This window comes from Dermacentor albipictus, chromosome 1, assembly GCF_038994185.2.
Source record: "Dermacentor albipictus isolate Rhodes 1998 colony chromosome 1, USDA_Dalb.pri_finalv2, whole genome shotgun sequence".
NCBI classification, from domain to species: Eukaryota; Metazoa; Arthropoda; class Arachnida; order Ixodida; family Ixodidae; genus Dermacentor; species Dermacentor albipictus.
The window spans coordinates 517,373,312-517,395,392 of record NC_091821.1 but is presented as its reverse complement, the minus strand read 5'-3'; the positions used below and the strand labels follow the sequence as shown (position 1 = coordinate 517,395,392).

General features: G+C 49.2%; 1 protein-coding gene across 3 annotated transcripts in view; it reads right to left on the bottom strand.

Annotated features, from left to right (window-relative positions):
* Window positions 1-22,081, bottom strand: part of LOC135912451 (COMM domain-containing protein 8-like) — a 211,299-nt gene that overhangs the window by 35,966 nt on the left and 153,252 nt on the right. Inside the window, exon 6 of one of the 3 annotated variants that reach the window (XM_065444892.1) lies at window positions 8,701-8,851. The exons of 1 other annotated variant lie outside the window; for it this stretch is intronic. In XM_065444892.1, coding sequence (XP_065300964.1) covers window positions 8,786-8,851 — 66 coding nt within the window. In that variant the 3' untranslated portion in view covers window positions 8,701-8,785. Of the gene's footprint in view, window positions 1-8,700; window positions 8,852-22,081 lie in introns of those variants that run through there. One more of the 3 variants, XM_065444895.1, reaches the window with a different exon arrangement.

Here is a 22,081-nt window from a genome sequence, read left to right as displayed (position 1 = left end):
GCAGAAAAAAAAAGCCACAGGAGGACAACTGCCTACCACCCGCAGATGAATGTTCTTAGGGAACGCCTGAATAAGACACTCGCCTACATGCTAGCAATCTACGTCGACGTCAAACACAAGACCAGGGATGCTGCCCTGACGTACTATCGGCCAAAAAAGTAAACGGACCACGGCACCGGTAGCCGGAGCGGCTGCGGGGCCACACCGGGGCGCTGCTATCTCGCTCCGCGCGCTGACGGCGAGAGTGCCCCGAGTGACGCCAGACTTCACCCTCTCTCTCGCCCGGGGCCTTGTCGCGCTTGATAAATTTCTAGTGCGCCGTTCGGTTGCTCTGCTGCTGACGGTCGCGACGAAGGGGACTGTGCATCGCCGGTAGTTTAGCACATTGGCGCTTTCGAACAGTAGTGGACGGCCGCGGGGCATCAAACCGCGCCACTGAGAAGGAACGAAGACTCGTTCTTAACGTTGTTTTGCTTATATTCACCATACCTCTCATATTAGTGCATTTCGCTATCGTCCACCACTGCTCGATTTTAGGCAACACAACGAAAGCAGCCGCAACGGCGGCTACGGTGACGCGCGCTTGCAGGTGCCAAGCTTTACTGCCGGCGCGGGTTCTCTGTCGATATTACTTTTCCGGCATTGTCTCCAGCAGTGGGTTTATTGACTATAGCAGTGCGCCTCTCCACACTGCTTTAATTCGCTACTGCAATACACAGTCCGTTATGACACTTTCTTTACAAAAGTTCCGTCAGAAAGAGATGATTGGAAAGACTAATCGGAAAAACAAGTCGCTCGTGAAAGTTTATTCACGGAAGAAAATAAAAAATGGGGTTCCATGCGTTGAAAAGGTCCTCAATGGGATGAAAATTCGCCATCGACCGCGATTACTTGGCCTACTCGCCTTGGCATCGAGTCATAGAGAGCGGCCACTAGCTCCGGACGTCCGCGCAGCGCTTCCCACCCTTCCTTCACGGTATGATGCAGCGGATCCGCTGTGCCACAGCAAAGGCGCTAATAGGAGGACACCGGCGTTCAATATTCCTTTTTGTTCTCTGGAACGGTGTCGGCGACGCGCTTTGTAGTGCGCGCTGCTATCCAGATATGGTTGTGTCCAGCCATTGGACACTGGAAGACTAGGAAATGTTTAAAAACGAGAACAGTCGCATTCGTTCCGTCACAAAAATGCCATCTCGGGTGCCGATCGAGGAGAGAAGGCGCATCGTGCGGCTTAGCATAGAATGTGTCCCTCAGCGTGAAATCTGCAGCCGCACCAGGAGGAGCAGAACATCGGTGAGCCGCATTATTCAAGCCTATAGGGATGAATACGGCAGAATTGCTGATGCTCAGCGCAGTGGGCGGCCAAGGCTTACAACGTTGGAAGAGGACCAACAGATAGTTGCTGCCGCTGTTGTTGACCCCTTTCTGAACGCCAGGGAAATTCGCGACGCACTGGACCTCAGTTGCTGCAGCGAGACTATCAGGAGCAGACTGCGAGAGGCAGGTCTCATGAACTGCGTTGCCGCTCAGAAGCCGCACCTGACGGCGAAGCAGAGGGAAGAGCGACTGAATTTTGCCCGAGCGTTCGAGCAATGGACTGCAGAGGAGTGGCGGGAGGTCATCTTCACGGATGAGTCAACGTTCAGCACACGCTGGGACCAACAGCAGTGTCTGTGGCGTCCGTTGAACAGCAGGTACGACCTGTCATCCTTGCAGCTGAGGGAAATTGCGGGTAACGTTTGCGTAGCTAGTCAGTGCTAAAAAATAGGGATTGTTTGCAACGCATACTAGCCTTAAGAATGCTGTACAGCCTCATTTCTCGTCTTACTGCATGACTGCACGTAGGTGCAGAATTGACTAGGAAGTGTTTCTTTTGCGTCATTGCATATCAGCGAGCTGAATGTTAGAAAGGGTATGATTTAAGCCTTCATTATTTTATTTTCTACAGCAGAGTGAGGTGGCTGCGCGTAAAGTTTTGTACCCGACATATGTTAATGACTGCTCTCTCATATGCCCAGATATGACCCCGGCCACATCCACAGCGTGCTCAGCAGCGGCCGCTGCTCGGTTAGTGTTTGGGGCGCCATCAGTAAGGACGGCCTTGGTCCACTCGTGCGGATTGAGGGCTCGTTCACTGGGTCGAAGTACTGCGAACTCCTCGTCAAGCACTTGATTCCATACGTTCTGGACGGGCCATTCCGGGACGGGTGCTACATGTTCCAGCACGACCGCAGCCCTGTGCACAAAGCTCGCGCTGTGAGCGCACTTCTGGAGAGCTACGCTGTGCGTCAGCTTCCGTGGCCGCCTAACGGGGCTGATCTTAACCCCATCGAGAACATTTGGGGAATGTTGAAGAAGACTCTTGCCTCACGGCGCCTGTGTGGTGGCACAGCGGATCAGCTTTGGCGTGCCGTGAAGAGTGGAAAGCACTACGCGGACGTCCGGAGCTAGTGGCCGCGCTCTATGACTCGATGCCAAGGCGAGTAGGCCAAGTCATCGCGGTCGACGGCGAATTTTCATCCCATTGAGGACCTTTTCAACGCATGGAACCCCATTTTTTATTTTCTTCCGTGAATAAACTTTCACGAGCGACTTGTTTTTCCGATTAGACTTTCCAATCATCTCTTTCTGACGGAACTTTTGTAAAGAAAATGTCATAACGGACTGTGTATTGCAGTAGCGAATTAAAGCAGTGTGGAGAGGCGCACTGCTATAGTCAATAAACCCACTGCTGGAGACAATGCCGGAAAAGTAATATCGACAGAGAACCCGCGCCGGCAGTAAAGCTTGGCACCTGCAAGCGCGCGTCACCGTAGCCGCCGTTGCGGCTGCTTTCGTTGTGTTGCCTAAAATCGAGCAGCGGTGGACGATAGCGAAATGCACTAATATGAGAGGTATGGTGAATATAAGCAAAACAACGTTAAGAACGAGTCTTCGTTCCTTCTCAGTGGCGCGGTTTGATGCCCCGCGGCCGTCCACTACTGTTCGAAAGCGCCAATGTGCTAAACTACCGGCGATGCACAGTCCCCTTCGTCGCGACCGTCAGCAGCAGAGCAACCGAACGGCGCACTAGAAATTTATCAAGCGCGACAAGGCCCCGGGCGAGAGAGAGGGTGAAGTCTGACGTCACTCGGGGCACTCTCGCCGTCAGCGCGCGGAGCGAGATAGCAGCGCCCCAGTGTGGCCCTGCAGCCGCTCCGGCCACCGGTGCCGTGGTCCGTTTACTTTTTTGGCCGATAGTACGTAACCTTTGCTTACAACACGACGGCGCAAGAAACAACACAGAAGGTGCCATGCTGCCGCATGTCACCGATGAAAAGTATCTTGACGTCACGACCTATCTCCAGCGCGGTGAAGCCCGACAGCTCATCCGCCTGCGGATCAAGAACCAGCAGAGGACCGACAACCGACACTACAACCTTTGACAACGTTATGTTGTTGTTGCGATGGTTGACGGGTGGAGGCAACACCCCTCCCGTAGTGAACGAGACAGTCGTTCCAGCCGAAGAACGCCGGGTTTATTCACGCTCGGAAATATAAAGAAAAGACAAGGGGAGAGGGAAGGTGTGACAGAAAGAGTGCGCACATGCGCACTGAAGGAAATAGCTTGCTTGTCATGTTCATGGGTTACCGCATTTCTTCACCCTTAGTAACCAAAACGCACGACAGGTTTCTTTTATCGTGTGGAGCGACGTAGCTCCTGAGCTCGGTTGCACTTCTGGTATTTTCTCAGGTGTTTCAGAGGTCCCTGGTTCCTTTATTACCGGGGAAACCGTTGTAGGAAGCCTCGACAGGTCGACGGCTGCTGGGATCTCATCTGTGGTCCGCTTACGAACTTGATCCAAGTGGCGGCGGACAAACCCGTCTGCAGTCTTAACATCCAGGAGGCGAGCGCTGGAAGTAGCTTCCACAGTGCCTGGGGCCCACTTATCGCCGACGCCGTAATTTCGCACGTACACATAGTCTCCCGGTGCAAAGTTTCAGCTCGAGTCATTCACAGCTTTAGCAGGGCAGGCTCTGGGAGGAAAAGACATGTCCAGTCTTGTGCGCAACCGGTAACCTAATAGCATCTCTGAAGGAGAAGGGCCTCCTTGGTGTGGTGCGTTTCGATAACTGCACAACAGCCGGGCCAACGACGTTATGACGAAACTGCCTCCTATCTTCGTCAAGCCTTCTTTGACGGTGCGCACGGCTCGCTCGGCTAGGCTATTACTCTGGGGGTGATAGGGGGGTGCCTGAATATGTACTATTTTATTTCGCTTCATAAACTGCCGAACTCCCATGATGTGAATGGCGTCCCGTTGTCTGACACGACCGTGCGCGATATACCGAAACGGCTAAATATTGTCCTGAGGGCATTAATGGTGCTGTGAGCGTTAGCCTGCGACATGGGAACCGCCTCAACCCACTTTGTGTGTGAGTCGACGACTATCAGAATCATTTTCCCTTTGATTGGTCCCGCATAGTCGATATGCAAGCGTGACCACCTTTCGCGCGTATCGGGCCAACTTACTGGTTCTTTAGCCTGAGGCATCGGTAACGTTTGCACGCAGTTGTGGCTGGTCGCTGCAATGCGCTCGATGTCGTGGTCTAAGCCGGGCCACCAAAATAAAGACCTGGCTTTTGCCTTCATAGCGGACACGCCTTGGTGGGCTGCATGTATAAGCTTTAGCAGTTTCCCTCGCGCATTTGTCGGCACTACAAGACGATGACCCCAGTAGAGCACTTCTTCAGTAACAGACAGCTCATGCCGCTTTTTGTAGAACTCTGCCATCTCTCTCGTTTCCATGTCAAAACTGCGCGGCCAACCTTCCTGTGTGTACTTGCGTACCTGTGAGAGTACCTTATCAGCGACGGCGAGTGCTTTGAGTTCCTTTAACGGCATGGCAGGCTGATCCCACTGGTCCAGGGTCAGTACAATTTGGGCCTCATCCTCCTGGTCCACTTCGTCCTGTAACGGTTGAGGCAGGCGACTCAGAGCATCGGCATTGCACATTAATTTTCCAGGCTTATGTTGCAATCGATATCGGTAGGCCCCGAGTATGATTGCCCATTGCTGAATGCGGGCAGCGGCCATAACCGGGGTTTGCCTGTCCGCTCTTAGGAGACCCAACAATGGCTGGTGGTCAGTTATTAGTGTGAATTGCCTGCCCAGCAGATAATCTCGGAACCTCGTGACACCGTAGACGAGTGCTAATGCCTCACGCTCGATCTGCGAGTAATTCTTCTCTGCGGCAGTGAGCGTCCGAGATCGGAATCCTAGGGGCTGATACTGTCCTGCAATGCGATGGAATAAAGTTGCTCCCACGCCGTAGGGTGACGCATCAGCCTCCAAAAATAGCTCTTTTGCGGAGTCGAAGTGAGTCAGCACCGGAGCGGAACACAAAACAGCTTTAGCCTTCCGGAATGCCTCATCCTCAGGCCCTTCCCAAGGCCATTTCGATTTCTTTTCTAGAAGTCGGTATAAGGGGCTGAGGAGCGTGGACAGATTAGGCAAGAATTTTTTATAAAAAGTGAGCATGCCCAAAAAGGACCGAAGCTCCGTAACGTTTCGAGGAGTCGGAGCCAGCTTAATTGCCTCGATGTTCTTCTCTGACGGGTGCAACCCTGCGGCATCAATTCTCTGTCCTAGATACGTAACGGACGGTTCGCCTAGTCGGCACTTCTCCGCCCGGAGCTTGATGCCGTATTCCCTGAAACGCTGCAGGACTGCTTGCAGATTCGTATTTGGCTTATCCTTCGCATCTGCTATTAAGACATCATCTAAGTACGCTTGCACCCCTGGAAGACCTTGCAGAATGTACTCAGTCGTTCTTTGAAAAATCGCAGGTGCAGACGCGATTCCAAATGGCAGTCGATTATAGCAGAAGTGGCCCTTGTGTGTATTTAAAATAGCTAATTTACGCGAATCTTCGTCTAGAAGAATTTGGTTGAAGGCATCGCGTAAATCCAAGATGCTGAACTGCTGTCCCCCGCGAAGCATAGCGAAAAGGTCGTCTACTACGGGTAGAGGATACCTTTGCATTTCACAAACTGTGCTCAGTGTTACTTTAATATCTCCACAGATGCGAACTGTCCCATCGCTTTTCAATACGGGAACCACCGGTGTGGCCCATTCTGCATAGGAAACAGGCGAGATAATGCCTACGGCCACGAGTCGGTCTAACTCGGCGGAGACCTTGTCTAACAGAGCGAACGGAACGTTTCTTGCCTTGCAGAACCTTGGTGTTGCTCCGTCCTTTATATGCAACCGTGCGGGTGGCCCCTTGATGAGTCCCAAGCCCTCCGTGAAAAGGTCAGCGTACTGCTCCATCACGGGTGCTGCTCCTTGGCTCTCCAGCTTCACTTCGGTTGACTGCGACATGATCTGAAGAAGCGGCGCCCCTTCTATTTCCAGTTTCTGCAGTAAGTCACGGCCACAAAGGCTAGGGCCTTCGCAGTTCAACACTACGAGATTGCAGTCAACTGTCGCAGACTTATAGGAAGCTTGCATTTGCAAGAACGCCCAGCACTGGCAGCTTTCCAAGGTAACATGAAAGGGTTAGCGCAGCCTCACAAAACGGTGGCCACTTATGACGATGAGCTTCGTATATTGCTTTAGGCACCACGCAGACAGGCGAACCGGTGGCGATTATCATTTTCAGCGGAATTCCATTCCACGTGAAGAGTTTCTGTATGGGCGGAACCAGACATTCATTACTTTTTACTGACCATATTTGCAATGCATTGCTACCGCTGTCTTCAATTTCAGCTGAACATTCGGTTATCGCCGAGGTTCGTGGAGCGGGAACTGTTCGCGAGCATACTCTCGCCAAGAGACCTTGTCGCCCGCATTTGTAACACCGGCGCCTTCGCAGCGAGCACGCAATGGCTTGATGCCCTTGTCTGCCACAGCAGCTACATTGTTGCACTGACATACTCGGTTCATTCCTTGATATTGCGGGTTCCCCTTTCCGTTGAAAGTTGAGCCCATCGATGGCGTCACCTTGACTGTTTATCTGTTGCGAACCTAGCTCTGCGCTTTCTGCTGCTAGAGCAAGTGCTTCGGCTTCCGCAAGAGTCAAATCCTTCTTCGTTAGTAGCTGTTTCTGCAAGTTTTTCGACCGCAGTCCGCAAACGATGCGATCCCTCAGCATTCGCTGCAACATCGAAGAGAAATTGCAGTTATGGGCTATTCGACGAATCACTACGATAAACGCCTGCATAGACTCTCCTTCTTGTTGCCTTCGATGAAAGAACTTGAAACTTTCCGATATCTCGTTAGGAGATGGATCATAGTGCTCATTCAAGGTTGAAACGACTTCTTCATAGCTTAGCGAGCTCGGTTTTCTAGGTGCTACTCTACCGCAAAGAATTTCCACGGTCCTAGATCCTAACGCCGCAACCAACAAGGCTCTCTTCTTGGCGTCGTCTGTAACCTTGTTTGCTTCAAAGTAAGCGTCGACTTTTACGAGATTTGCGTTCCACTTATCTGTGTCCTCTATGAAATCCGGAAGATTGAGGGCCATGGTCGTGGCTGGGCTGATGGGCGTCTCCGTGTCGTGCCTGGTGCCCGGTCACTGTTGCGTATCCGTGGGGGTTCTCGTCGCCACTGTTGCGATGGTTGACGGGTGGAGGCAACGCCCCTCCCGTAGTGAACGAGACAGTCGTTCCAGCCGAAGAACGCCGGGTTTATTCACGCTCGGAAATATAAAGAAAAGACAAGGGGAGAGGGAAGGTGTGACAGAAAGAGTGCGCACATGCGCACTGAAGGAAATAGCTTGCTTGTCATGTTCATGGGTTACCGCGGTTGTGTACAACCTCGGCAACCGCGTTTGGGTTTGAACCCGAATACGCCGACGAGGACGTAGTGAGAACCTTTTATGCCGCTATTTCGGGCCCTACAAGTTCATCCTACTCATTGGCGCACTCGACTATGAGGTCGTGCCAAACGACATTTCGCTATCTCAACATCACCACTCACTACCTGAAGTAGCGCGCGGCGCCATGCCCAGAGTGGGCTTGGCGGCATGTCAAAGTTGGTTCATGCTTACCAACCGCTCCGTTTTGCCGTACAGTTCATTGGCCTAGCCTCTATGAGTCCCCTAGATTGTGCCCTTGGAAGCCGTGCTGATTCCATTGCTTTGCTGCCGAACAGCGGTGACTTCACATACTCTCCTGGACACATCCTGTGCTTCGTGCGACGGCCTTCTCTGGTTCACACCACTGTGCCTGCTGTGTGCGCAAATGTATCAAGCCCTGTCATCTGCCATCGGTGACCTTCCTTCCACCATGGTATCTCAATCCGGGTTCCTGTTCCGCTTCTGCTACTACGTCATTTCTGTCAAGACAACATATATTGCCTCCCCAGCACCACCCCGCTTTCAGTGGACTTGACGGCACGTCAACGATGGCTCATGCTTACCAATCGCCCCTTTTTGCCATGCAGTTCCTAGGCCTGGCGTCGATCAGTCCCCTGGATTTTGCTCTCGGAAGCCGTGCTGATTCCATTACTTTGCTGCAGAACAGCGGTCACTTCACGTACGCTCCTCGACCCATCCCGTACTTCGTGTGACGGCCTTCTTTTGTTCCCGCCACTGCGCCTGCCATGTGCACAAACAAGATATGTTGCCTCCCCAGCGCCACCCCGCTTTCAGTGGGCTTGGCGCCATATCAATGATGGTTCACACTTACCTACCGCCCCTTTTTTCCATGCAGTTCCTAGGCCTGGCGTCGATCAGACCCCTGGATTTTGCCCTCGGAAGCCGTGCTGATTCCATTACTTTGCTGCAGAACAGCTGTGACTTTATGTACGCTCCTGGACCCATCCTGTACTTCGTGTGACGGCCTTCTCTTGTTCACACCACTGCACCTGCCGTGTACGCAAATGTATCAATCAAGCCCTGTCATCTGCCGTCGGTGACCTTCCAACATGGTACCTCAACCCATGTTACTGTTCTGCTTCTGCTACTATGTCATCATTTATGTCGAGACAGCGCTTGTCCTGTCTAGTCTTTGTCGATCGTCCTTCCCGCGCTATGCTTCCAGTGTAACTATGTATTACCAACCAGCCCAAGCCTATACTCTTCTGAAGACAACATATGTTGCCTCCCCAGTGCCACTCCGCTTTCAGTGGGCTTGGCGGCACGTCAACGATGGTTCATGCTTACCAACCGTTCCTTTTTACCATGCAGGTAACTAATAGTTACTCCTTTTTTTTCTAAGCGAACTAGTTTTAGAACGTCGCTCATGCTGCCGTGCCCACATTCAATTTGCACCACTGTTTATGAGTGTTCTTGCATTCTGTTTGACTTGTTACTAATGTCTGGTGATGTTGAATCGAACCCGGGTCCCTTTCATGCTGCTGATGCGGCAAACTCTGAACTACTTCCTACTTTATGACAGCTTCAGTCCGGGCAGTCAGCTATTCTAGACCACCTTAAATCAATTTAAGTAACCTTGTCAGACTACGGAAAACGATTTCTTGAATTTAACTCTAGATTGGCCAAAATCGAAACTGAATCCACAGCAGTCGCAGCTACCAAGGCTGAAATTGACACACTACGTTAGACAACTACTGCTCGCTTGGCCCATGTGTCTGTTCTGACTGCCCGCGCTGACAACAGATCTCGTCGTTGTAACCTTGTTCACTGCATCTAGCACATTCATTCTCCTATTCAACCACGTGAAATTGAGCGCGCTCATATGCTCAGAACTCATCACCGTGACAGGTCCAGACCAGTAATTGTTAAATTCGATCACTTCAAAGATAAAGACTACATCCTTTCACTAGCTAAGAAATTCAGAGGAACAACTTTCAGCATTTTCGAAGATTTTTCCCCCGCGGATCACCTAGCTCGTAAGCACCTCATTGAATCTGGAAAGACGAACAATATCTCGTTTAACTTATGTTACGACAAACTTGTTCCCAGTAACAAAACCTACATTTTCGACTAGCAAGCCGATAAGCTAGTTGAACGCAAGGCTTAGCAATTACCGAAGTCGAAGTCTCATTCTACCCCTCCTAGTCCTATTGCTTTTTTGTTCACTAATATCTGCAGTGTCATTCCAAAGCGTGATTCTTTATGTGGCCTCATCAGCTCATCTTCAAGTAATGCTGTTTGTCTAATAGAAACATGGCTTAATTCATCTGTTCTAGATTCCGGGATCCTGCCCCTCCTTCCCGACTTCGACATATTTCGTAAATATCGAGCCGATGATACTCGTGGTGGTGGCATCCTTATCGCCACAAGTCATCATCTACGTTGCATCCCAATGACCATATCCGCATCTCTTGAACTACTTTGGCTTTATTGTATCGCATCCTTCCCGCAAATCCTTCTGGGCATTTGTTATCGCCCTCCTTCTGCTGACTTCATGTTTGCCACCTTTCCATGACGCCTCATGCAAGATAACTACTTCATATCCTAACACGCCTGGGCTACTATTAAGCGATTTTACCTTCCCATTAATCAATTGGTGTAATCTATCTTCCTCAGTATCAAAAAATAACATGGCTGACGAGTTCGCGAACATGTGTCTCACATTTGGATTAACCCAAGTTGTCAGTCATCCCACTCGCACTACAGACCATTCATCTGATATCTTGGATTTGGTACTAACTTCACACGCTGATAACCTTTCCCCTATCTTGTACCAGAACGGCCACAGCGGCCATAAGATACTGCATGCTTCTTTTTCATGCTATATATCCAATCAAACAAAAACTTAAAAAAACACTCATGCTTTACGACAAAGGCAATTATGACAGCATGATCCGATATTTAACAACCTTTTATGATATATTCACAAGTGACTTCTATCTTCGTTCACTTGAGTCTAACTGGTTACTGGTTGAATCTGAATTCTTGCGTCTGGTTAAAGTGTACATTCCTACCATAACAATTAATGAACGGAAACCAACCCCATGGTTTAACAACACACTAAAATGACTGAACAACAAGAAAAAATGTCTCTTCCATTCTGCAAACTCTTCTCAATCTGAACTTAAGTGAGAGAAATATTACCTTGCGGTCAAACAATGTGACACGCAGGTCGCAGAGGCCAAACATGTTTTTTTTTTCAACCCATTGCCCTCTATGTTGCCCAATAACCCAGAACGTTTCTGGCAATGTATTAATCCCCAGTGGTCCAGTGCTGTTTTTCTAAGTGACAATTCTGGCTCCCCAGTCCCTGAAACCGAGGTCGCTGAAGCATTAAACACTGCATTCTGTTTTGCTTTTACTAGTGACTACCCTGAAATTCTTCCCATGTTACCACCTTCGACTTATCCCTCTATGGTAAACATTACTTTTAATGTGAACGGAATTATTAAAATCATAGATTCCTTAAAAAATTCGTCCTCATGTGGTATTGATGGCACTAACTGCAAGGTTTTCAAAACCACTAAGCACATTAGCAGCCTTTTTTTAATGCTAATATTTCAACAGTCTCTCACAACGGGATCAGTCCCCATTGACTGGAAAATTGGTAAAATAATTAGCACCATTTTTAAAAAAGGCGACCGTACAAAGCCAAGCAACTACCGTCCAATTTCCCTCCCCAGTGTTTGCTCGAAACTGATGGAGCACGTTGTACATTCCCACATTGCCACTTTCCTGTCATCTGTCAATTTCTTTAATCTTAATCAGCATGGATTTTGCAAAGCTCATTCTTGCAACACACAACTTGCTCTGTTCTTACATGATTTGAATTCTCATCTCGATCGCAACATCCCCATTGACGCTATCTTTATTAACTTCGAAAAAGCCTTCAATAAAGTGTCACATATTCTTCTTCTGCATCCGCATTTCGATGGGGGCGAAATGCGAAAACACCCGTGTACTTAGATTTAGGTGCACGTTAAAGAACCCCAGGTGGTCAAAATTTCCGGAGTCCTCCACTACGGCGTGCCTCATAATCAGAAAGTGGTTTTAGCACGTAAAACCCCAAATATTATTATTATTCTTCTGCATAAACTATCGCACCATAATCTTCACCCAGACATCTTTAATTGGATCCATGAATTTTTAACCGAGCGCCTTCAGTTTGTTTCCGCTAACTCAATCTCCTCAATCCCATCTCCTGTACTATCTGGTGTGCCCCAAGGCTCTGTTCCTTGGGCCTCTCCTCTTTCTCACATATATTAATGACCTGCCACTTAACTTATCCTCCAACATACACCTTTTCGCGGACGATTTCGTTTTATACCGACATATAAGAAATGCTTTAGACTGCTTGGTTCTTTACGAAGATCTCCTCCAAACACAGGCATGGTGCAGCAAATGGTGCATGTCCCTCAGTATCAGTAAGTGTTCTCACATGTGCTTTCATCGACATCATAATTATGTAGTACCGTCCTACTCCCTAACAACTGCACTTTAACACAGTGTGAAACATTTAAATACCTAGGTGTGCATATATCTAGTGATTTACCTTGGACCCATCATATTGTCACAGTCGGTAATGTGGGAAGAGGACGCTGATGGTGGCCTTGGAGACGACGAAGAAGAGTTTAGTGTTATCGCTGCTCTACGCTTGCTGGCTCATCCATTAAAAGTAATCTGTGAATAGACGCACGCTTCTTCCTTCGCATAACATCATTGGTGGAGGTGCTGGGTAATCACTTGCGCAGGACAGAGCTCGGCAGCGGACGTAACCTGGCCGCCATGTCATCCGAAGGAAAGAGTTCAACCACGGCCCCGCCATCGCCACCGACGGTCATCCTGGCCCAGCCTCGCAGCCCTGGAATGTTTTCCGGGATTCACAACGTTGACGTCGATGACTGGTTGCAGAATTACGAACGGGTCAGCCCACACAACAGGTGGGATAACACGCTTATGTGGGCTAATTTAGTATACTACTTCAAGAAAACCGCACGGGTCTGGTTCGAAACACACGAAGAAGAGATTACAATTTGGGACTAGTGAAAACAGAAGCTTAGAGATTTGTTCGGCAAGCCCGTCGGTCACCAACGCGCTGCAAAAAAGGACCTTGGGACCCGTGCACAGACGTCCACTGAATCTTACGACATATATCCAGGACATCCTCGCTCTTTGCCGCAAAATGGATAACAATATGGCAGAGGCAGACAAGGTCAGCCACGTTTTGAAAGGCGTTGCGGACAAAGCGTTTAACCTGCTTGTTTACAAGAACATAACAACGGTCAATGAGATCATTAACGAATGTCGCCACTTTGAAGAAGCGAAGAGTGGCCGCATAGTTCAACAGTTTACGCGTCTACCTGATACCGCAGCTTCATCGACGTGCGAAGACATTTGTCCACCGTGTGAGCCCAGCTACTCCGAGAACGTTGTACGTATTGTTCGGCGAGAAATTAAAGCAGCATCTCCTGCCACGCCAGTGACGCAGTGCTTTGACGAATCCCGGCCGCTTGTGTCCCTCATTCAGTCGGTCCTTTGCCAAGAACTTGCCAATGTAGGTCTTCCATCCATCTGCTCCGCCAGCCGTCCTGACTTTGCTTCGTCTGCTGCCTCTGCCCCTGCTCCACGTAGCCAATACGGTCCATATCCGAGCTATCGCAACCCGGCCGAGTGGCGCACACATGACGATAGACCCATCTGCTTTTAGTGTGGACGTGTGGGCCACATCTCTCGCCACTGTCGAAGTTCCTGGCCAGCCCACTCTCGACCAAGCTTTCCCGCCTACCGCCACGCCCCACTTAATCCTCGCCCGCCATCACTCTCCATCGAGGTTGAAGACGCACCTGACAACGCTCGAGCCACCACGACTAGCCGCTCGCCATCACCACATACTCGCCGCTCCCGTTCGCCCCAGCTGCGTCGCTCTCCATCCCCAGCTTACCGTCGCCGCTCTCCGACGGGAGACTAGCTGGGGCAGCTCCTGGAGGTGATGCTGCTCTAGAACCCCGACCTGAAATTCCTCTGCTGACCCTGCCTATTGATCGGAACCTTCTGGACATGGACGTGGATGGTTTGCCCGCTACAGCACTCATCTACACTGGAGCCCAAATTTCCATCATGAGTGCGGAGCTTCGAACGCGCTTGAAGAAAGTACATACTCCTGCTCCGACTCGAGTGCTCCAGTTCGCTGATGGTGGAACTTCGGCTGTGCTTGGAATGTGTACTGCTTGTGTCAGTGTCGCCGGTTGCCACACGTCCATTTTGTTTAGTGTGCTCCCACGGTACCGTGACAATGTGATCCTCAGACTCGACTTTTTGGCCGCCCATTCTGCTCTGATTGACTGTTCAGCCGGTGTTGTACAACTTGACCTACCCCTACCTGTTCCCGTTGACCTTCCTGCTCAAGCTCCAACTCAGCTTCGTTCCGTGGATTTTATTCGCCTGCCATCTCTAGCAGCAACCTGCATCCCTGTTTTAGCCTGCCCACCTGCCCTTACTCCTGCGATTTCAGTCCTGCTTTCTCACAATGTTTCCTTCCCACACACACCATCGTTTCTGTTGCGGACAATCAGACATGTTTTTCCATCCTATATTTCGCACAGTGCCCACAAGTACTTCCTCGAGGCATGTCTCTTGCCACGTTGTCACCGTCGCAAGAGTGCAAAATTTCCATTCTATCTGTTTCGCCGTCTTCGACCAATGCCCATTCTGCGCCTTCTGCATTTGCCCCAACCGACCACTTTACAAGGATGAATGCACCGGACCTCTCAACCCAACAAGCCGCTGAGCTCCGTGGCCTCCTCGAGTCCTACTCCGACATTTTTTACCTGAACGATCGCCCTTTGTGCCAAACCTGAGTGGTGAAGCATCGTATAAATACCTGCGATGCAGCACCTGTTCGCCGACGCTCATACCAGGTGTCACCCTCTGAGCGACATGTTATCCAGGGCGAGGTTGGCAAGATGCTTGCCAAAGGGATTATTGAACACTCTTCCAGCCCGTGGGCTTCCCCTGTTGTTCTCGTCAAAAAGGATAACAGTTGGCGATTCTGCGTTGACTATCGTCATCTAAATACGATCACTAAGAAAGATGTATATCCACTTCCCTGCATTGACGATGCTCTGGACTGTCTCCACGGTGCCATTTATTTTTTCATCTATGGACCTTTGCTCTGGATAATGGCAAATTGCCGTGGATGAAATGGACTGTGAACAGACCGCATTCGTCACACCACACGGCCTATATCAGTTCCGGGTAATGCCCTTTGGCTTGTGCAATGCCCCGGCGACCTTCGAATGGATGATGGACATGCTCTTGCGTGGTTTGAAATGGTCCGTTTGTGCTCCTTGGATGACGTCATCGTATTCTCTTTCACTTTTGCAACTCATCTTGAAAGATTTTCATCTGTTCTTTTTGTTTTTCTCACTGTTGGCTTGCAGCTCAACTCGTTCAAGTGCCACTTTGGTCACCGCCAAATAACCATGCTCGGACATTTCGTCGATTCGTCAGGCATTCACCCCGACCCCGCTTAAGTTTATGCTGTGCAGAATTTCCCCCTACCAACTTGTGTGAAAGATGTTCCCAGCTTTATTGGCCTTTGCCCTTACTTCCGCAGGTTTGTGGGAAATTTCGCCCATGTTGCCCATCCCCTGACTGACCTCCTGAAGAAAGACGTTCCTTTCTGTTGGGGCTCTGAACAAGCATCTGCTTTTTCGCAGCTCATCACGCTGATCACCACACCTCCTGTTCTCGCACCTTTTGACGCCTCCACTCTGACAGAAATCCGCACTGACGCCCGTGGCTACGGCATCGGCGCAGTTTTAGCTCAATGCCAATGTGGGCACAACTGCATTATAGCCTACGCCAGCCGCTTCCTCTCTTCCACCGAGCGAAATTACTCGATTACTGAGCGCGAGGGTCTCACCCTCATTTGGGCAATGGGCAAGTTCCGACCCTACACATATAGTCGACTATCTACAGTTACAACCGATCACCACACCCTTTCTTGACTTTCCTCCCTCAAGGATCCCACCGGACGCCTCAGTCGCTGGGTCCTACGGCTGCAGGATGTGGTGTTCTCACATCCACTCTTGGGACAAAGGAGTGACAACACAGTAGTACAAACAATCACAAGGGCATTTATTGCACCTTTCATAGATTAATTCCTGCTAGCCGAGTTGCGATCCACAAAACATGCCAGTGGGCGCGCGACAAATCTAGAAGTCCGACTCACCGCGACTGAATAACGAGCGAATATGTTCGCCCCATGCTGGATCCCAACGCCTGGTCGTTCGCGCGAGACGGTCTCGCAGAAGCATGGATCGGTGTGCGCGCGGGACGTCCGCGCTGTTCGCCGATCCGCTGGGAAAGAGAGATAGCTTTCTCCTTTTCGCTCCCAAGTAACCCCACCGGAGGCGGCGTTAGCAGCGCAACACTCGCGCCATCTCTCGTACTGCGCCTCAACCAGACCGACTGCCGTGAGCATCACGCAGGCCACGCGGCGAAGCTGGATTGCAGGAAAAGGGAGCTATGCGGGAAAAACATATCAGGGGATGCGCGACTGTCGCGCATCCCCACAAGGAATACACATACACTGTGGTCTACAAGTCGGGTCATCTACATCAGGACGCCGACTGCCTGCCTCGTCATCCCGTCAATGTATCGGACGGTTTAGTGGATGACGCACTGATCTGCATTCTTTCGCTCTCTGCCTTGCAAGACATTGGCGCTAAACAACGATGCGATGAATCGTTACGGCCCATTATCGAACGCCTGCTTTCTAATCCGTCTGACCCATCGCTTCACATGTTCGTGCTACAAAATGGCATTCTGTATAGCCGCAAGATGCATCCTGACGAGCCCGAGCTCCTAACCGCCATACCGTCTCATCTTCGACAGATTGTACTGCAGCAACTGCACGACGTTCCCACCGCTGGACAACTTGGCGTCACGTGGACCTATGACCGAATTTGGCAACAGTTTTTCTGGCCCCCTCTCAACTGCTCCGTCCGGCGCTATGCTGCCGCGTGTGAGTCGTGTCAATGCCAGGAAAGACCAGCTGTGCCTCCTGCCGGTCTGCTGCAGCCTTTGGATATACCGACCGACCCCTTTTTTTCGCGTTGGCGTTGATCTTCTCGGACCATTCCCTATATCAAATGACGGAAATTGGTGGATTGCCGTCGCTACGGACTAAACAACTTGCTATGCCATTATTAGAGCCTTACCGACCAGCTGCGCTAGAGACGTCGCTGAGTTCTTGCTGCACGACGTTATCTTAGACCACGGTGCACCTTATCAACTTCTCACCGATCGTGGAAGATACTTTGTTGCCAAAGTCATAGATAACTACTTCGATCCTGTGCTACTAAGCACAAACTTACTACCGCTTACCATCCTCAAACTAACGGTCGTACCGAACGCCTGAACCGCACATTAACTGAAATGCTAGCAATGTATGTTTCCTCCGATCATCGCGACTGGGACATTGCTCTACCATTTGTCACGTTCGCCTAACATTCCTCGTGCCACACCACAGCTGGCTATTCACCCTTCTATCTCCTCTTCGGCCATGAGCCGACTTTGGTTTTCGAGACTCTCCTTTCGACCACACCCAACTCGCCCACAGAGCACACTCGGGATGTTATAGCCACAGCAACCGAAGCACGCCAGATTGCCCGCATTCGTCTTTATGCTTCACAGACACGCCAGAAGTGCTGTTACGACCAGCGCCATCACGACGTGGACTACGAACCAGCTGCTCTTGTGCTAGTTCGGTATCCAACTCAGCGTGTTGGTCTTTCGGAGAAACTCCTCTCGCGATACTATGGCCCTTACCGCACCCTTCGCCAGGTGACCCCTATCACATATGAAGAGCCTCCGCTGGATGCCACGACGCCTTCACCTCTCTCTCTAAAATCATCCATGTCAGCTGTCTTAAAACCTTACCTTTCGCAGACCAATGAGCCGCACCAATAAGGTGCTTTTTCCGATGGGGGTGATGTCACAGTTGGTAATGTGGGAAGAAGAGGACGCTGATGGTGGCCTTTGAGACGACGAAGAAGAGTTTAATGTTATCGCTGCTCTATGCTTGCTGGCTCAGCCATTAAAAGTCATCTGTGTATAGACGCACGCTTCTTGCTTCCTGTAACAATATCAATCAGTTAACTAATTCCTGATACTGATTATTAGGTTATCCACACCGTAAGTTGTCCTCAGAATCTCCTTCAGTCAAACTACTTGCATATAAAATCTTAATCCGCACTAAGCTAGAATATTATTGTACTATTTATGACAGTGATCAGGTTAATATGATTAACACCATTGAATCGGTTGAGAACCGAGCTGCCAGATTCATTCTTTCTGACTACTCCTATAATACAAGTGTTTCAGCCTTAAAATCCAGGTTGTGCCTTCCCTCACCTTCCGCCACAAAAGTGCTCGCCTTCTTTTATTTCTTCAGGTTCTTATATTTACAGTCCACAGGTAACCAAATCATCATTCCAGCCCATCGCTTTTCCCGCCACATGCATCCTAATGCCGTGGATCTACCACGCGCCCATTCCACTACGTATCAACATTCTTTTTTTCTATACACAGCCCGTGAATGGAATACCCTTCCTTCTGACATCGCCCTCATCACTGACCTTTCTCGTTTCAAAGCTGCCATCGAAGGCCATCTTTCAAGTCCCATTACTTAACCTGACAGGCCGTTTTTTTTCAATATGTGCTCACCCTTCATGTATTGTCCCATTTGAGGACCTTTGAGGTATAATAAATAAATCAAATACATAAATAAACAGTCCATGTTGTGCGACTTAAGCCGTTCTACCACCGCTAATGAACTTTGGGACATTGCGTACCTGAACTTCGGACTTTCTTTTTTTTTATTATTACTTTGGACTGTTTCTTTGTTTTGTTACTTTTTGTTTAATAAGCGTCTATTTGTGTTTCGCTCTCCTGTTACGTTTGTAGTATCGGGACGATGCTTCTTGAGAGGGGGGGGGGGCAGTGAAACATGGACTTATATTTTACGGGTGATCGCTTTTCACTGTCTAACAAACATTATCGCTCAGCGCGGGATGCAGCCGCCTGTATCGGAAGTTTTTCTAATGTTATCAATGATTCTGTTCTCACCGAAGCTTGTGTAATCTGACTGCATGTACGACGTGAATTGTGTAGAGCTTTCTGGAAGACAAGCCGGCACCAGCGATATTACTCTGGAAATTTATATGACTCATGTATAAAAACTGACACGCTTGAACGGCAGTTCAGATTTTCGACGACCGCCGACTGCATTCGCCGCTATCTCCGTTCTTTGAGTATAGCCTGTTTTTGAGGGCATATGTTCGCTCAATAAAATGCTAGTTTCGTCATTCGCAGTTCTGCTGCTTTCTTTGTCATCACTACTACGTGACAATATGGCCCAGGGATGGCCCCACGCTAGCAAGGCAATGGTTGCTGCAGTGGCCTAATATTAGCCCAATCTTGGTTCTAACTCTATACCATCGTTGGATTGGGTTTCACTCTGCCCATAGACCACGTTGGTCCAGGGCTGGTACCAATTTCTGCCAGAATCAGGCCATGCTTGTTCCAATGCTGGCATGCTGCCTAAGATACATTTGGGGTGCGCCGCCATCAAGTGATCTGGAGCATGTCTTTTGCACCATCTATATCCCCGCTTTTCAGGAGGATGTAGCAAAGCAAAGCCCACCATAGTGGTTTGCGTAAGAAAACAAACTAAACAAGCACACACCAACAGCCTCGCAATAGAAAGAAAACAGAAACCGCACATATATACTGAACATCTCACAAGTCCAGTCTGCGGGGTGCTTTGACTAATTGTCTGAAGCGGGTGCACTGTCCCTGCGGAGACCCTGAAAACACATGTGTAGCTGGTGGGCCGCCACTGTCGTCACAGTCATGCGACGACTGCAGTCTGTGGTGCTAGACTGTGATTGGTGATTGTTCACCAGAACTCCCAAGGGCACCTCCATGACGTGCGAGTGCAGCGTCCGGGCTGGACTAAGCACAGTAGCCTTTGTCCTCGTAACTTGAACAGATACTTCTTCACATTCTTTGAGGGTGCAATGATCATGAGCAGCATGGCATCTATAGAAATTTTGTGCCTGACGATGCCTTTGCGCAGTGTCCATGTTCTTGTAGTTTGCAACCTGCAGCAGTCCGGAGCAAAATTTGCTGTGGAAACCGGAATGTGGGTTCGAATTGAGCGACCCATGAGAAGTTGAGCTACTCTGAGCTCGCCAGCAAGCAGCGACTGCACCGCGTTGTTACTTTAACTAGAAGAACGCCAACTTTATTTTCGCTGTGCCATATATATATTTGGAGGGCGCCACCATCAAGCGGGGCATGTCTTTTGCGCCCTCTACAGAAATGAATCGAAGCAGTTGTAATGCAATTTGTGTGTGTGTGCACAGTGTCGGAAAGCAAACTAGCTGCGCTGCAGCCAGGCCGGATGCTCCAAATTTAGAACGAGCGCTGTTTGCAGTTGCTTGTAAATTTCTTGCGAGCAGCACATGAACAACTCACCGTACTGAATGAGAGAAAAGCTCCTTCTGTTTACACTGCAAATTAATGCATGCTATCAAAAGATATGTCGCCACACGTGTCTCGATTTATGTCACTTTCCCAGCTATAGTTATTCCTGCTACCGGTACCTGCAGACAAAAGTACATTCTGGAGAATATTCCTACTGCTTAAGGCATTAGTAACACTAATGCTATGGATGATAACTAAACAAAACCAAATGAAGCTTACACATTAATTACTAGTTCATTAAAACGCCTGCCAAAAGAATTAAAGTGCACTACACAATTTGAAATGCCAGCAACATATTTGTAATATATAAAAAGAAAGTCTACTTGCCGGGAAGTGGTCTCGAGTGAAGTGTTTCGAACAAACCACCACAGTGTCAATCACCTTTTCAGTGAGCTTTTTCAAAATGTGCAAGTTCCTTATCCATGTTGCTCTCCATCGCGCGTCTGCTACTTTAGGCCCAGACAACACCAAATGTCGAAAGGACATTCCAAGCAAGTACTAAAGTCCCAAGTGCAAGAAGAAACTCATATGGATGTCCCATGCACTTCAGCGAAGGGATCTCCAATGAACTTCCAAGAATAGTATACGAAAGCACACATGCATGCAATATATATAGCCACATGAATATGTATGCTTATTTAAGCTTTCATTGTGAAATGATGCACGTTTCAAGCGACCATTGTTTAAAACGAACATTTCATATGCCATCCCAGTATACGCACGTGCCCTCATTCATGCTCAAATTAAACTTGCGCAACCCTGCACAAATTACATGCATTATGGAGGCGAGAACACTAAGTGCCACTTATTTGCTGTAATTTTGCATTTAAATTTTCCTACTCTTTGGCAGTTAATTAATTAGCAAGCGCAATACGTTCAACAATCTCATGAGATAGGGTACAATGGTCCTTTATTCCCACATTTATTTATACCTCAATCTTGCGCGCTAAACTGGTTCAACATACTTATACGCTCCGATGGCGAATGAAAAAGTTTACCGTAGATAAACATTATTGGGGATTGAAACCGTTTGTGTGACAGACTTGCATGAATGCTTTCAACATGCCAAGTCCTCGGAGAAGCGGCGAGCAGTTTAGGTTTCAGTTTATCGAACGTATCTTCTAAACAGGCAGAAAAAACAATAAAAGAAAAGCTTTATTGTTATTATTTAAAATACCTAATAGCTTCGTTTTAATTTTGATTTTATTATATGCTCATTGTGTACGGCAAGGCGGCTATAGGCTCCATCCCGTGAACAGATGGCACCACCATAGAGTTTCTCACTATAACACCTAGAGGGTAATCTGGCGCCACCGTCTATGGGAGTTTCTTAAGGGGGCACTGTGCCGTCATGGGAATGACAGTATATGTGTCTGCGAGGCTCGTGTTGGCTGGTGTTGTAAGAGGCTTCGTCTAAAACGTGGATATGGCTACGCAAATAACGTGTTCTCAAAGTAAAATCTTCATAAAATGTTTCTATTCGCGCATATTACATCTTTACTCACCCACGATGCATGACCAAGCGAAGAAAAGCAAGAACAGACGACCAACTGTTTCAAAGCGAGCGCAAACCTTGTCGTCTGTCCTCCAACTTTAGCGGCCCGCTGATCCTTTTTACGTAACATGTAGTAGTACACACAATAACAAGCTCTCGTAGTTAAACA